General features: G+C 31.6%; 2 protein-coding genes across 2 annotated transcripts; both read right to left on the bottom strand.

Moving 5' to 3' along the window:
* Positions 1-10,745: 10,745 nt before the first annotated feature.
* LOC108775105 (uncharacterized protein K02A2.6-like) lies at positions 10,746-13,643 on the bottom strand. The gene is made up of 3 exons (XM_018541388.1): positions 13,541-13,643; positions 12,674-13,405; positions 10,746-12,160 (listed from the first exon to the last, which is right to left on the bottom strand). Exons 1-3 carry the CDS (start codon positions 13,641-13,643, stop codon positions 10,746-10,748), a joined length of 2,250 nt encoding a protein of 749 aa, XP_018396890.1.
* A 16-nt stretch (positions 13,644-13,659) lies between these two features.
* Positions 13,660-15,122, bottom strand: LOC108775106 (uncharacterized). Its single transcript, XM_018541389.1, has 2 exons — positions 15,104-15,122; positions 13,660-15,023 (listed from the first exon to the last, which is right to left on the bottom strand). Exon 2 carries the CDS (start codon positions 14,933-14,935, stop codon positions 13,835-13,837), a length of 1,101 nt encoding a protein of 366 aa, XP_018396891.1. The 5' UTR covers positions 14,936-15,023; positions 15,104-15,122; the 3' UTR covers positions 13,660-13,834.
* Between the last annotated feature and the right edge of the window lie 995 nt (positions 15,123-16,117).

Genomic DNA, 16,117 nt, shown 5'->3' with positions numbered 1-16,117 from the left:
GGTCGGGAGACTCCCAGATTTTTGCGAGGTTTTATAACCGCTCAATTGTCAATCCAGAGGCTTTTAGTGACTCCGTCCTATTATCATAAATAAGAAATATTCTCGGAGGTCTAGACGTGCTAGACACCAGTTTTAAGCAGCCCTTAATATCTTAAAATTAGCATTGAATAAGAATTTTCATGTTAACTAATATCATTTTCTCATGTATCCTATAGTAGCTATGTTACTCATTAGCGCGCAGCTAGTTATATTGGCGTTCGTCAGAATACTGTTATTCGCGATTAGATTAGTTGTGTGAGCAAATCAGGCTGTAAACAACTACATAGTGTCCATCCGGATGAGACAGAGGCATAATTTGTAGATTAAACGAACTTAGTGAAGTTCGATCTTAATTATGCCTTGTCTCATCCGGATGGACCGCCCGTACCCCAAGCTCATACGCGCTTCTTCCCTCCCAGGAAGTGATTTGCTCTGGGCCTTTGAAATAATGAAGACGGGAGCGGCGCGTTCGGCGGCGTCGGCACGTAGAGCGCCACCGACACGGCGAGCGCCGCAAGTTTTTTAGAGTTAAGGGTTCTGCGAACACTGTTGATAATGCGAGCACGAAGACGTGACTACATAGTGTCCATCCGGATGAGACAAGGCATAATTAAGATCGAACTTCACTAAGTTCGTTTAATCTACAAATTATAATACACCTACTAAGGAAATTTTTAAGGGAAATTGACATAACTCCAAGTAAAATATTAACTATTTCAGTTATTTTACTAACATTCCATATAAAACTCAAAATGTCTCTTTTCTATGAACTATTATTACAAGCTTAATTAGAGGACAAGTGACACTTTTATTTTCTAGCAGTAAATTGGGATTTACAAATGTGGGCAAATACTTTTGAGCAATAGTATATTTAGAAATGTTATTTCATAATAGAAATATTTTCAGATTTTTTAAAATATCCTAAATTCAATTATACATCATTAAACGCTGTCTTAAGTATAAAAGTGCATTATGCTACTTGAATTTTATATTATTTATTACTAAGAACTGCAATATAATCTAACATTTATTAATGCAATATATGAAGAAGAGGAAACACAACATATATATTATTATATGGGAAAATCACCATTTTATTTGAAATTTCTTCTATTAATGACATTGATAATTCTCCTACTTACCGAAAATATATCAAAAATTGAAGACTGAAATGGCTCAGAAACAAAACTTGTTACATTGATAAATTTTTTTCCAATTAAGTAATATTGATTGTTTTTCATAGCAAAATTTTCTATTAACATAATACTATTATCTTTTAAGTAACAGCAATTATCCCCAAAATGTGTACTAAATGAGATATTATTTATAATTAACTTTTTAAATTGAGCCGAAAAATTTTCCATAGGTAAAGGACCTTCATAATGTTCTTATGTCATTTGCAATTTTATTTTTTTTGATGGTTTAGTCATTAATACACTTTGTGACTCATAAATACGATTTACAAGTTGTGCTAATGAATTATGCGACTTTCTGATCAATCGTTTTAGATATTGCAGATAATTCTCAAAAGGAAATGCACTATACTGATCTAAAGGTCCAAAAATTCTACAATCATCAACAACATGAATTAATCCATGTATATTGTGTGAAATGTATTCTGTTCCATAAATGACTATAAATTGTTTTACAAAATATGTTAATAATGAATGTGCGTATTCTAAATATTGTATGCATAAATTAGAATTAATTAAAATTCTCATAGCTATATGTAAAGACATAAAATGTAAGTATTTATTAGATGGTAGGATATCTTTTAAAACCACTGGACCACAATATAATAAAAAAAATCTAAATTCAGTTGCTTTCCAGCGTGCAATCTCAGTTAAAGATCGAGTTTTTCTTATAAAATCAGATGAAATATAAGATCTTATTTGAATGAGATAGCTTGAAATATTTTGTATATTAGTTTTTGATAATCTTTATGAAATAGGTCCAAAAAGCCATATATTTATCAATTTCCTCATTACACCAAGGCACACTAAATGCATGTATTTTAAAGGAAAACTTTTTACCATATTGAGAGAAGGTATTGTTTCTAAAATTGATGTTCCTGTATGATGTTCAGGTTGAATTCTATTACGGAAATTTTCATCAGTTCTTTCAAAGCAATTAATTTTGGGATAACACACTCTAGATTTTATGTATTTTCCTTTTTGCATACACTTTGTACACGCAAAATATCCAGTATGGCCTTTGCAAGAAGTAATGAGTGATTTAGCTGGAGCGTCACAAATAAAAGCTTTTATTGCAAATGGTATAGTATGGTTATTATAAATAAAACCGTCTTCTGATAACTTTATAGCTTCTTCTGTAAAGTCTTGTAAAAATATATTTACATTATTAGGTTTTTCATAACCATGATACACACCTATTACAGATACATATTGTGGATCCTCAAACATTGAAGCTAATATCGGATATATCTGACTGCTGGAACTTTTGCTGAGAGGTAAACCGTCAATATTAATAAATAAATTAATTTGTTCCGGTTGTTTCTCTAACAAATTAATTAAATTTTCAACTGCAAATTGAAGTCCCATGTGCACATAGGTACCTGAACCTATAGATTTGTAGACTATATGTCGAGGAGTACAAAGTAAAGTTCTAGGATCTTTGGCAAAGGATTATTTGTTTCTGATTTTAATAAATTTAACAAATTTCGTAAAGCGTTATGTGGAATATTATGTGATATTGCCCATGATCGAAGCCCATTAATAAAATTACTTTGATGTGATACATTTCGGTCTTCTATATTTTATTGGGGTATTGCAATATCATTTTCAACATTGTTATCAGAAGAATTGTTATCAGCAGATGATTGGCTGAATAAATCATGTGAAACGTTAAAATAATTTGATTCATTAAAGTGATCTATTTCACAGCTACTATTATATTGGAAATCTATATTTCTTGCAACTAAAACATTATTATTTACGCAATTATGATTAAAATTATCACAATTCTGATTCTCCTGTGATAATTCTAAACATGTTGTAACTCCTCTTTTAACATTTTTATAAAAAGTTGACTTACTACGTTTCATATTACTCACAGAATTTTAATAGTCAGACTCCTTGATAAAATTATTCCTGCGATTTTACGCAAAATAATATTGGAAAAATCAAAAACGTTTGCTTTGCAATTTTCTAAAACAAAAAATTATTAAAAATGATCAAACAGAATATGAAGGTTAGGAAATTTATCTCATTCTCAGCAAACAATGATGTGAGAAATTGATAATAATGGGTGCCTTCCATCAAGAGACACACGTACATGACACGGTGTGCATCGCATTACATTCTTGTTGTTTGTCAATGTTACACAAGAATGAGATGATTACTGTGTTGTACTGAGTCGCTAATTGTTGGAAGACGACAGATATTTATCATTATTATTAGTATATTCTTTTATTTCTTATTAATTTTTATCTGAACTTACCTTTGGTTTAATTGCGTAAATCCATACGTTAAGTGGCACTATATTGGAAGGTGTTGTTATTTTGATGATACTAATGGGCGCGAATACCGCAAGGCGCGAATGGCCACGAACGGACACGACATATGAAGCACAAATATATATTATATTAAACGCCATCTACATCTTCAGTACATTTAAATATTCTATGAACATTTAGAGAACATTTAAACAACATGATCTTATTACTGATTTTAACATATTCTAGGCAGATTTACAGATTGTTTCTTATAAATAAGAATATTCTGTGAATACGTATAGATGATTCTTTTAAGAATATTCTTGTAAAAGTATATTTAAAGCTACATAGAATATTCATATAATATTGTGTGTTATCTGGGATCTATCATCTTAATCTATTTATCTATATCTAACAAGCAGACCAGTGTTGCATGGTGTATCACATATGACGCGCGCGGTTTTAATCTTATAATTAAAAATAAAATATTATTCAATATAATATAAAACATTTATTAATAATATATACATATATAATGTTATTATATATATAAATATTAAAATTGAAATATTGAAATATAGAGATATGTTCGTCGTCGAGGAAGTATAAGTGTCTACGTGTTTGATTTCGAGGAAGTAAGTGTCTAGGTGTTCGCCTTCGAGGAAGTGGGTGTCTAAGAGTTCGCCGTCGAGGGAATGGATGTCTAGGTGTTCGCCTTCGAGGAAGAGAGTGTCTAAGTTTCGCCTTCAAGGAAGTAAGTGTCTAGGTGTTCGCCGTCGAGGAAATGAGTTTGATTGTAAGAAACGTCGTCGTCGTCGTCGTCAGCTACGGAGTGAGGAAATGCATTCTGGAATTTTTGGCGCAAGAGATAAATGTGGTTACGACGGGTATCCATAAATCTGTAATATCGATCGCTGCGAACTGTACGATCGTTAAAGTCGAATTATTAAGAGTCTTGGTAATAACAAAGGATTGAGGTTAGGAAATCAGTCGCATCGATGGCATAGACGAACACGTAAGTGAGGTTAGAATAAATATCGATCTCTGCGATCTGTACGTTCGTTAAGTCGGATAAAGAATCTCAGCAATAACAAAAGATTAAGATTAGGAAATCTGTTACATCGATGGCATAGAATAGACGAACACATAAGTGAGGTTAGATATTTTTTGCTTTATTAAACAAATTCTCTGCTGTAATTCCGCTGTAAAAATACAAATTATTTTCTATATAATTATTTTCTTTTCAACGCATTTGGTTAAGTTACTTATTTACCGAGACACTACCGTGCCTCCAGATCTGTTATTTATCTGTTTGGTAAATACCTTAATTTGTATTCCTTATTCCTTATACCTTATATAATTATAAAAGTATTGATTCTTTGTACTTTGTTGATAGGGAAAGACCGAAAAGAAAAAAGGTATTGATTTAAAAGACTCTTGCCTTTTATTGTCACGATTTTCCCTTCAATAAATCTGGAGATAAAATACAGCACAAAGAATCAATTCTTTTATATTAATAAAGATAAAACTTATTTGATACAGTTACTCGAAACATAAAATTACTTGGTTTTAGTATTGAAATCTTCAAAACTTTAAATAATTATCTAATAATGGAATATATTATCATGGAAAATAACTGATATATTATTGAAGGTGCCAGATCAAAGTAAACATTCATAAAATGTATATCCTTTTGTTGCATATATACGTAATAATGATTTAACAACACATATACACTAGTTGTTTATAATAGTAAGTTTATAAAGAATTTATTGGCTCGTAACCCTGTTCCTCTCCATTAGTTTTAAATTTATTGAGCCTTATTACAATCTACATTATAATAGTAATGTTGTAACGATGCCCCCCTAAAATGCATCGTTCCCGCGTGGTGCCAACGGGAGTAGGAGCGAGGCGCCTGCACGTATGTTAAAATAATTCGCAGGAACAGCAGCCCCCGTTAGAACCGCCAGTCTCGCCGAAAGGTACCGACCGTCGTCGGGGACCGCCGATCGGAAATCTTCTCCCACGAGAAGCCGATCGGCGGAAAATACCGCGACCGGCCGAAGTATTGCGAGCGAGACTGGCGATCGAGTATAAGATACCGCCATATCAAGCCGCGCGTGGCATTTTTGTCTTCACCGCTTTCCTGACACCTACGATCCGATCACCAATTCCTTAGCTCACGATACCGATCCAGCGACTCGCTCGTCCGACGAACCTGAGGGGTAGGGTGTACCCTGCCTCTGTCGGGCGCTCCCGGCCGCCGAACGAGCCGTCCAGGAAACGCATCTCGAGCGCGCAAATTAATTCACGTGTTGTTCCGACGAACCTGAGGGATGGGGTGTACCCCGCCTCTGCCGGGCGTTCCCGGCCGCCGGACAGCCGTAATTAGTTATCACTCCCACCTTTCGTACCTTCTTTTCCGCATCCCGAAAATCCCGTCTTGGTACTTGACATTCGAAAAGGGGTAGGGCGCTCCCTGCCTCTGTCGGGCGTTCCCGGCCGTCAAGTACCAACTCCGTTTCCTTTTCCTAGCATTGCCAAAATTACGGATCGCGCCGCGAAACGACGCTTGCTGGCGTATACCCGCGTTCCGCCGCGTTGCATATCGCCGTCGAGAAAACCCGCGACCGCCTGTATATATCTCGCGCCGTTTAGATTTAGTTTCCGTTGCAGTGTCCGCGTCCGTTTTCTGCGATAATATATATGTACGTACATTTTTCTGTTGTCCGCGTTCGTTTGTATATACATATATATATTTTCTGTTACCCGCGCTCGTTTATTTTCTTCGCTGTATTATTGTAAGTCACGTCCGTTAATTATATATTTCTATATGTTATCTTCTCTTCTATTATTATAATTTCGTTATTATCTAGCTTGTCGTAATAAACCATGTTTCTTGTCTAATTATTACTTTCGCATTAGTATTTTTCTTTTCCGATTTCCGACGCTTCACATAATTTTCCGCCGCACCGTTCCGACGCGAACACTCCTTCCGCCGAACCTTTTTTATACGACACGCATTTTTCCGACGAGCTAGTCCGAGTATAAAAATCAGGTAGTTACAATGTTAAATCATTATTACGTATATATGCAACAAAAAAATATGTACTTTATGTATGTATACTTTGAACTGGCACCTTCAATAATATATGAGTCATTTTTCATGTTAATATGTACCATTTCAACATCTTTCAATAATAAAATGTATTACGTTAAAATAGACAATTTGGTATAAGAATTCTTTTAAAATTAATATTTTGTTTTATTTTTAAAATGTAAAAAACTGTTATATATATATATATATATATATATATATATAGTTTAATCTCTCACCTACAACACTATATTTGATTCAAGATTTTGGAGTGTAAGGTAACTTGTTTTCAATCATGTATATCTTCATAAGTATACGTTTACAAATTATTATTCTAATTATTAATTAATATTGTGAAGAAGGATTGTTCTGATAACACAGGTCTACATGGTTTTTTTTTTTTTTATACGAGATTGGTTTCCGATGTATTTTTGTACGCTGAAAACGATTGTGGGGTCCAAAAGTGCCCATCACGTCATGATTTTGAGAAAAGTGGGAATCAAAACCGCGAAAAACGTATTTTTGGGTGATTTGATCCCTATTTTTCTCAAAAACCAGATGTGCTAAAGACTTCTACCTATACTCAAATTAAAGCTTGAATCTTACACTACAAGAACCATATATGCAAATTAAAAAAAAAAAATAAATTATTTTGTATAAAATGGGGTTAAACCTCTACGGCCCTGTCATTACGATCGAAAACTGGGCCGTAGAGGTTTAACTTAATTTAAAGTTTAACCCCATTTTATACAAAATAGTTTTTGTTTATTGGCATATATGTTTCTTGTGGTATAAGAGTCAAGCTTTAATTTGAGTAAAGGTTGAAGTCTCTATCTCGTCTGGTTTCTGAGAGAAATAGGGATCAAAACACCCAAAAACACGATTTTTGCGGTTTTGACCCCCACATTTCTCAAAATCGTGATGTGATAGGCACTTTTGGACCCCAGAATCATGTTCAGAGCACAAAAATACGTCAAAAACGAGTCTCACATAAAAAAAAAAAAAAGTGAATTTTGTAGACCTGTGTAATCAATTTCATAATAATATTATACCAAAAAAATTTGTTACATTTATTAGCATATATGATTATATGTATGTATTATTTTGACATTGGAATAAGTACATATTCACTTTCATTGCATTACTTTCAATAATAAAATGTATTATGTTAAAATATTTTAGAGAACATCAATGTAGACATATGGAAAAATACCGTTCGGATACCTTTACCAAGAAAGAGAAATCATAATAATTTCTTAATACTAACATTAGAAAGAAGCATAAATGATGTAAAAGAAAATATCTGTTCATTTTTATGTACGTTTATTGTAAAGTTAATAATACGTAGTGTGTTATATCTGTGATATGACTTCAATTTGTTATTGTATGTTTCTTTCTAATGTTCAATATTAAGAACTTTATTATGATTTCTCTTTCTTGTAAAGATAACCGAACGGTGCTTTTCCAGTATGTCTATATTGATGTTCGCTAAAATATTTTAACATAATACATTTTAAAATTAAAGTTGAAGGACTCTTTATATGAAAATAATATAATAATGTAACAAAGAAAGGACAATAAGAGTCAGATAGTAAATAAAATAAAATAAAACGGTTAAAACATTTAAATAACTTTAACTATGTATATACATAAAAATAATTGAAATACAAAAAATAAATGAGAAGTACTTAGCCGCTTATGATGTTATAAAAATGATAAAAACGCAAATTTGTAAAAAAAAAATAATACATTTTATTATTGAAAGATAATGCAATTGAAGTGAATATGTATTAATTCCAATGTCAAAATCTATTATATATATTATATGTATTATCGAAAATGCTAATAAACGTAATAAGTGTTTTGGTATGATGTTATTACGAAATTGATTAACAATCGTTCCTCGCAATATTAATTAAGAATTACAATAATATTTTGAAAATGTATACTTATGAAGATACACGTGATTGAAAACTGTAACTCACACATATGTGCTTCGAAATCTTGAATCAAATATAGTGTTCTAGGTGAGAGATCATAATAACAGCTTTTTATATTTCAAGAATGGATCACAAAAGATAAGTATTAATTTCTTATGTGCTCCACAACCTTGAATCAAATATAGTGATCTAGGTGAGAGATCAAAATAACAGTTTTTTATATTTTTCAAAGTTGAATCACAAAAAATCAGTATTAATTTTAAAAGAATTCTTATACCAAATTGTCTATTTTAACGTAATACATTTTATTACTGAAAGATAATGAAATAGAAATTAATATGTATACAAAAAATCTTGGCATACATAATGAGGTATTCAAGTACATGTTCCAGTTAGACTTATTGTTAGTCAAATCAGACGTAAGTTTGGAACTGTTGGGTATTACTGAAGAAGAAGAGAAGGGAACTGTTGTTTTTTTTTATTATTTTCTTAATTATTTTCTTATTATTTTCTTAAATCTAATGACACGTATCATTTGTACGTGCCAAGTTAAATTCTATCTTTAAAAACCCAAGAGGAACTATCCTTATGTTTACTTTGAACTGGCACGTTCGTTAATATATGAGTCAATTTTTATGGTAATATGTACGTATAAAAGTAACGTCAGAATTCTCTCTCCCTTCTCGTCTTTAGTAATACCCAACAGTTCCCAACTTTACGTCTGATTTGACTAATACTAACTCGAACATGTACTTGAATACCTTATTATGTATGCCAAGGTTAATTTTTTATAAAAACCAACGTGATGTTATCCTTATGTTTACTTGAATACCTTATTATGTATGCCAAGGTTAATTTTTTATAAAAACCAACGTGATGTTATCCTTATGTTTAGTAGAATTACATCAACCTCAATTACTTAATCAGATTTGAATAATCATACTTACTGTATAGTAGAATTTAAAAGTCTACGTGGTGTTATCCTTATAATCGGCTGTGGATCAGTCTAATCATATTTGCTGTTTAGTAGAATTTAAAAACCTACATGGTTTTATCCTTATGCTGTTTAGTAGACCAAGATATAACCTAGATACTACAATCATATATAACCTTACCTTTTTTTTTAAAAAAAAGGTAAAACATGCGCTAAGAGTGCGTGGTTTTAATAAAAAAAAAAAACCGTTTGAGCCAATTTCACCAACGCCAATTACTTAATCGGCTGTAGAACCGACTAATCACATTTGTTGTTTAGTAGACCAAGATGTAACTTAGATCTTAAAAAGAATAAATAGTAAAACCCGTGTAGTACTATCTTTATCCTTATATATATAATGATAATGACATATCATTTGTATAAAAAATCTGATATTAATAGTCGGCGCCAAGTTATTCTATAAAACCCATGTAGTACTATCTTTATCCTCATATAATGACATATATCATTTGTACAAAAGATCTGATATCAATAGTCGGCGCCAAGTCAAATTCTACTATCTTGAAAAACCTAAGAGGTACTATCCTTACACTTATTTAATTCTAATGACATGTATCATTTGTATAATAGATATGATATCAATAGTCGGCGCCAAGTTAAATTCTAATAATATCTTTAAAACCCATGTGGTATCGTTCTTATTACATTCAAAATAATTAAATAGTAAATCCCATGTAGTATTATTTTTATCTTCATATACAATGAAACCTAAGTACCATATATGTCTTCATATTCTTATTGAAAGTACTTCCTATTTAAATCCAAATGGTTTAAATCCTCTTTACAAAAATAAATATTGAAAGATCTTCCTATTCCAACCTAAGATGATTAATAATTCTTTAAAAATATATAATGTGTTTTCTGGATACAGGTTATGTTTATTCGTGGGGAAAATAAGCTTCACTGTGTTTCACTGAAATATGAGGTTATACTTGATTGAAATCGTTACATTACAATCTTAATACTATATTACGCTAATTACACCCTTCTCACCTGAAATATGAGAAACGACATTTAAAGCTCATTTTCTACTTCCTCCCTTGCTTCCCTTTTAGTAACGAACGCACAAATTATTGTCTATCACCGAACGAATTAATTCTATTCCGTAGCTTGGAATTTTCTTTTTCTCCGCACGTGTCCTTCCTCCTTATCTTCTACGCTCTCTCTCCCATCGGTGCGTTACGCGGCAAATTTGAAAGGGCTATCAAAATAGTGTATTTGCTATTTTACATCTCCCCTCCGGAAAAACCTATCCTCCATATCATCGATGTCTTCTGTTATTGGAATGAGCTTCGTAATATGAAAAAGATTTGATTCCGCTTTCTTGTGTCCTGTATCTATTCTGTAAATGGAATTTGATAATTTTTCTATTATCTCAAAGGGGCCGATTCTTAGTTCATCTAATTTTTTTCTGTTTAGTCTATTTCCATTTTCTACGTATACTAATTCTCCAACCTTAAATTCCTTTATTTTTCTATTCTTATCGTACAAAGCTTTATTGTAATTATGTGATTTAAGGGTTCTTTTTAAAGCAATTTTTCTATCTTGACTTAAATTATTATTCGTTTTTTGGTGGATTTCTTTTGGTACCATTGGTATGTTTTTTCCTTCCATTAAATAAGTTGGTGTGAATCCTGTTATTGTGTGTTCCGTTTCATTATATTTTTGTGTACATTTTTGTGCTATCGTCGTCCATGCTTGTTTCCTTTTTTCTTTGTTAATTGTGCACCGGATTTTATTGACTAAAGTTTGGTTTAATCTTTCGTTAAGTCCATTAGAAAATGGCGAGTTCGTTGCAGTAAATACTATCGGTATATCCTCTTCTTCTAGTAATGTTTTGAATTCTTTAGAATTTATACCCGGGTACTGATCTGATAATATCATGCCAATCTTATTGTTTTCTGTTACCCTTTTGATTAGTTTTATGAAATCCTTCGCCGTTTGTGTTTTTGATGTTAAAATGTATGCATATCTTGTGAAATGATCCACTAATAGATGTAGGTATTTTTTTGTCGATCTGGAGCCACCGAATCCTCCAATCGTGTCCACCGACATTATTTCGAATGGTTCTTTCGCAGGGCCCAATTGTGACATCAATCCGTATTTCGTTTGTCCTCTTGCTTTGTTTTTGATGCATATTTCACAATTTTTACAAATTTGTTTGATGTTTTGTGTCATATTTGCTGCTATGTAATACGGTGTAATTTTATTCTTCATTTGTATTATCCCTATGTGACAATATTCTTCATGTATTTTCTTTATAAATTCCTTACTGAATTTTTCTGTTAAGATAATTTTTTCTTTAGTTTTGATTTTTCTGTAGTATATTCTGTTCTTCAGTATCATTCTATCTTTTTTGTGTTGTAGTTCTTCGTTTTTCTCTTGATCAGCGATGATATCCTTTAATTGTATTAAGTTCACTAGTTTTAATATTTCGTCTTTGTTTTCATCAGCCTCTAAGACCGGGTTTCTACTTAAACAATCAGCCTCTAAGTTATTTTTCCCTGGAGCATACTTAACTGTGAAATCGTATTGCGACAAGTAATACGTCAAGTCTCCTAGATCTTCGTCCGTTCTTGATCTTATGTTTAAATTTTCCAAAGGTTTATGATCTGAGAAAACTATAAATGACTTCCCTATGAGCCAAAATTGCCAATATTGTATTGCTTCTTTTATTGCAAGACATTCTAAATATATAGCTTTTTTCTTCTTTTGGCTGTTATTTAATTTTTTTGAGAAATAGGCTACTGGTTTTTCTTGATTATTAGGTTGTTTTTGTTTCATTACTGCTCCTATGCCTTGTAAACTCGCATCTGTGTAAATGTAGATTGGAAGATCTGGATCGTATATTTCTAGTATTGGTTGGGAACACAGTAGTTGTTTTATTTTGTCGAGGGCATTTTGGCATTCTGTGGTCCAAATAAATTGTTGTCCTTTTCTCAAAAGGTTATGTAATGGATCTAATATTATAGTTTGATTTGGTATGTATTTATTGTAGAAATTTACTTTTCCTAAAAACTGTCTGATCTGTTTCTGAGTTTTTGGGGTCGGAAAGTTTTTTATCGAGATCAGATTATCCTTTATTGGTCTTATTGAGTTGTTACTTATTATATGCCCTAGATATTTCACTGAACTTTTTGCAAATTTACACTTAGAAAATTTTAATCTAAATCCTTCTTTCTGTATTGCTTCCAACAATTGTGTTAAGTGGTCTATGTGTTCTGCAAACGTTCTCGAAAATACTAGTATGTCATCTATATAATTTACTGTGAAGTTTGTAAGTTTATGTTTCCTTATTATATTGCTTAATATCCTTTGAAATATTGCTGGTGAGGTTTTTAATCCAAACGGTAGGCATGTCCATTGATAGTGTCCCTCTTGTGTGACAAATGCCGTTTTTCTCCTATCTTTTATTCGTAACGGGATTGACCAAAACGCTGAATTAATGTCTAGTATCGAAAAGGTTTTACAATTTCTAGCCTTCGTCACTAAATCTTCTATTACCGGAAAAGGTTGTGATTGTGGTATCACGATTTTGTTCAATTCTCTGAAATCGCAGCATAATCTTGTTTTCTTATTTTCTTCTCTTTTAAGTGCTAAAGTTACTGGGGCTGCGAAGGGGCTGTATGACTCCTCTATTAATTTTTCCTGCAGCAATCTTGCGACTTGTGTTTCTATCTCCTTTCTGTTTTCCGCACTGCATTTGTACGGCCTTTTACAGCAATATTTGTCTATTTGTAAGTCGATCCTAGCTTCGTAATCTTTTACTGTACCCACATCGTATTTATCTTTGGCAAAATTTGAACTATACTCATTTATTAGTCTGTTTATTTCCGTTCTTTTTTCGTAGTCTAAGTGATCTACTGAAATATTAAAATTTTCTGTAATAATGTGTTCATTAAAATTTATTAAGTATTTATCGGAAACTTTATTATCTTCTTTTGAATCTCTTTGCATAATCTTCTTATATTTTTTTTGTTTTATCTCTAAGTTTTCGTCTTGGATTAGTTGAAAACTTTTGATCAAATCTAATCCAATTAGGAAGTCATATTGAAAAGTGTCTTTATCAATTACGAAAATATCTACAGTTTTTTCAATATCGAAGATTTTTATTTTCATTGTTACCATTCCTTTAGTTTTTTTCACACCATTAATCGTTAATAAATTTGCGCTTTGCACCTTTTCTGGTTTTTTTTCCTTTAGTTTTAATATTTTTGAGTTTATTAGAGAGACATTCGACCCTGAGTCATATATTCCCATTACTTCTATAGTGTCTTGTAGTTGCAATTTTATTTTGATTAATGGTGGGATTACAAGTTTTTTTGTTCCAAGGTAACTAGTTCCGATTCTAATTCTGTATTATTTACAAATTTTATTTGGTTTTTTTCTTTGTTATCGTTTTCATTTGCTTTAAACCAGCATGCAGATTCTGGGTGGAATCTATTCATTTTACCTTTTTTTTCGCAAATTTTGCAAGGTCTTTTTTGTTGCTTTTTCTCTGAATCGTCTTTTATGTATTTATTAAAATTTTTATTTTCTGTGTTTTTCTTTTTTATCATGTGCTCTAGACTGCGTAATTCTCTGAACAAATCTTCGGTTTCTCTCAGCTTTTGTCTATCAATTCTGTTTATTATAAATTCTGGTAATCCTACTGCCATAAGGTCTATTAATGTACATGTATCTATTGCCTTATTTACCTCTAATAAGAGTTTTTCTTTTTTCAGAGCATAATCTAATAAAGAACCGCTTATATATTTGTATGATATGGCATATTTAATCGAAGACCATCCTTTATCTGCATATGTTTCATGAAAATTGTTTTTCCAAATCTCCCATTCCGATGTAATGGAGTGTTTTATTAACATAGAACTATACCAGTCTAAGCAAGAGCTCTCTAAAAATAATCTAAGAATTTCAATTTTTTCTTCATCTTTCTGTATCTTCAAACGATTGCATTCTTTTTCAAATGTCTCTAACCACTGAACTCCATTCACATTTTTACCTGTAAATTTTTCAATTACAAATTTTTCTATCGCTTTCTTTACGTTGCTCTCTTCCAAAAATCTTTTCAATGTATCTTCTGTGGTGCTGGTAGAAGTTGGTTCGTTTGTAATTTCTTCTAAGTAGTATTGTTCATATTTTAAATTTTCGTCCTCATCTAAGTACGTATCTCGTAGTTCTTCGTTTAATGTAATCCATACTCTCCTAGATTGGTGCCTCAGTTTTAGCGTGGTTTTTATTCTTTTAAACGTTTCCGTTGTTGTCAGTTTTTCATGATGTCTTATATTTTGGTATTCTACTGGAATCTTGTATATTTCGCCCTGTGGTGTCTCAATTGAGGTTATAGCTAACACGTTCGTTTTTGGATCTGTTTCTGATTTCACCACAAATTCAAATCGTAGCTTCTTCATTGTAGTTATGCAAAATGTCGTTTTATAATGTGTTTTCTGGATACAGGTTATGTTTATTCGTGGGGAAAATAAGCTTCACTGTGTTTCACTGAAATATGAGGTTATACTTGATTGAAATCGTTACATTACAATCTTAATACTATATTACGCTAATTACACCCTTCTCACCTGAAATATGAGAAACGACATTTAAAGCTCATTTTCTACTTCCTCCCTTGCTTCCCTTTTAGTAACGAACGCACAAATTATTGTCTATCACCGAACGAATTAATTCTATTCCGTAGCTTGGAATTTTCTTTTTCTCCGCACGTGTCCTTCCTCCTTATCTTCTACGCTCTCCCTCCCATCGGTGCGTTACGCGGCAAATTTGAAAGGGCTATCAAAATAGTGTATTTGCTATTTTACAAATATTATATAAAAATTAATTTTCAAACACATTTATTCCTCCAATAATAAATTACCATGAAAAGTAACTGATATATTATTAAAGGTGCCAGTTCAAAGTGAACATATAAAAAGAGTGTGTATTATACAAATTTAATAATCAAAATGAACATAAACACATATATATAATAAGTAAAGCATTACAATTTGCAGATTACAATTTTCTAGAAAATAACTGCGATATGTTATGCTTAGTGCACAAAATATAAAAGTCGTTATGTTAGCCCGTACAATAAAAAATAATTGCTTGTAAGTCCAGAGTACCAATCTGTTAATGACTCGGAAAAAGAACATGGCGGTCTGCTCTCAAAAGAATTTCGATGGATGGAATAAATGATTAAAATAAAAATTATGAAAATGATTTCGATTAAACCTTTCTTTCATTTCAACATATTTTTTAGGCATTTCAACATACTTTGTGTATTCACATCGTTATCGTATGGAGCTCTTGAAAATACGGTGGACCCTTATTTTATTATAATATAATCTTATTATTTAAATGAAATACTTTTCGTACTTCAAGTGTCGTATTAATAATTATTAATAACTACTCTGTACAAGCTTCGATATTATTACTAACAATAAGTGAACCCCGAGAAACTCATCAGTCTTTTGAAATCAAATCTCAATAAACGAATTTTATATTTTGTGCACTAAGCATAACATATCGCAGTTATTTTCTAGAAAATTGTAATCGGCAAATTGTAATGCTTTACTTATTATACAGGGTCATCGAAA

Source organism: Cyphomyrmex costatus, unplaced genomic scaffold (assembly GCF_001594065.2).
Source record: "Cyphomyrmex costatus isolate MS0001 unplaced genomic scaffold, Ccosl1.0 scaffold282, whole genome shotgun sequence".
NCBI lineage: Eukaryota > Metazoa > Arthropoda > Insecta > Hymenoptera > Formicidae > Cyphomyrmex > Cyphomyrmex costatus.
This window is presented reverse-complemented; position numbering and strand designations above follow the sequence as displayed.

Excerpts from the sequence above, each read along its gene's own strand:
- LOC108775105 (XM_018541388.1), bottom strand. The coding sequence starts at position 13,643 with ATGAAAATAAAAATCTTCGATATTGAAAAAACTGTAGATATTTTCGTA. Across the intron at positions 13,406-13,540 it reads TGGATTAGATTTGATCAAAA|AAAATTTTAATATTTCAGTA; the intron begins GTTTTCAACTAA and ends ACATTATTACAG. Across the intron at positions 12,161-12,673 it reads TAGATTAAAATTTTCTAAGT|GGAAGTCATTTATAGTTTTC; the intron begins GTAAATTTGCAA and ends TTTGGCTCATAG.
- LOC108775106 (XM_018541389.1), bottom strand. The coding sequence starts at position 14,935 with ATGAAGAAGCTACGATTTGAATTTGTGGTGAAATCAGAAACAGATCCA.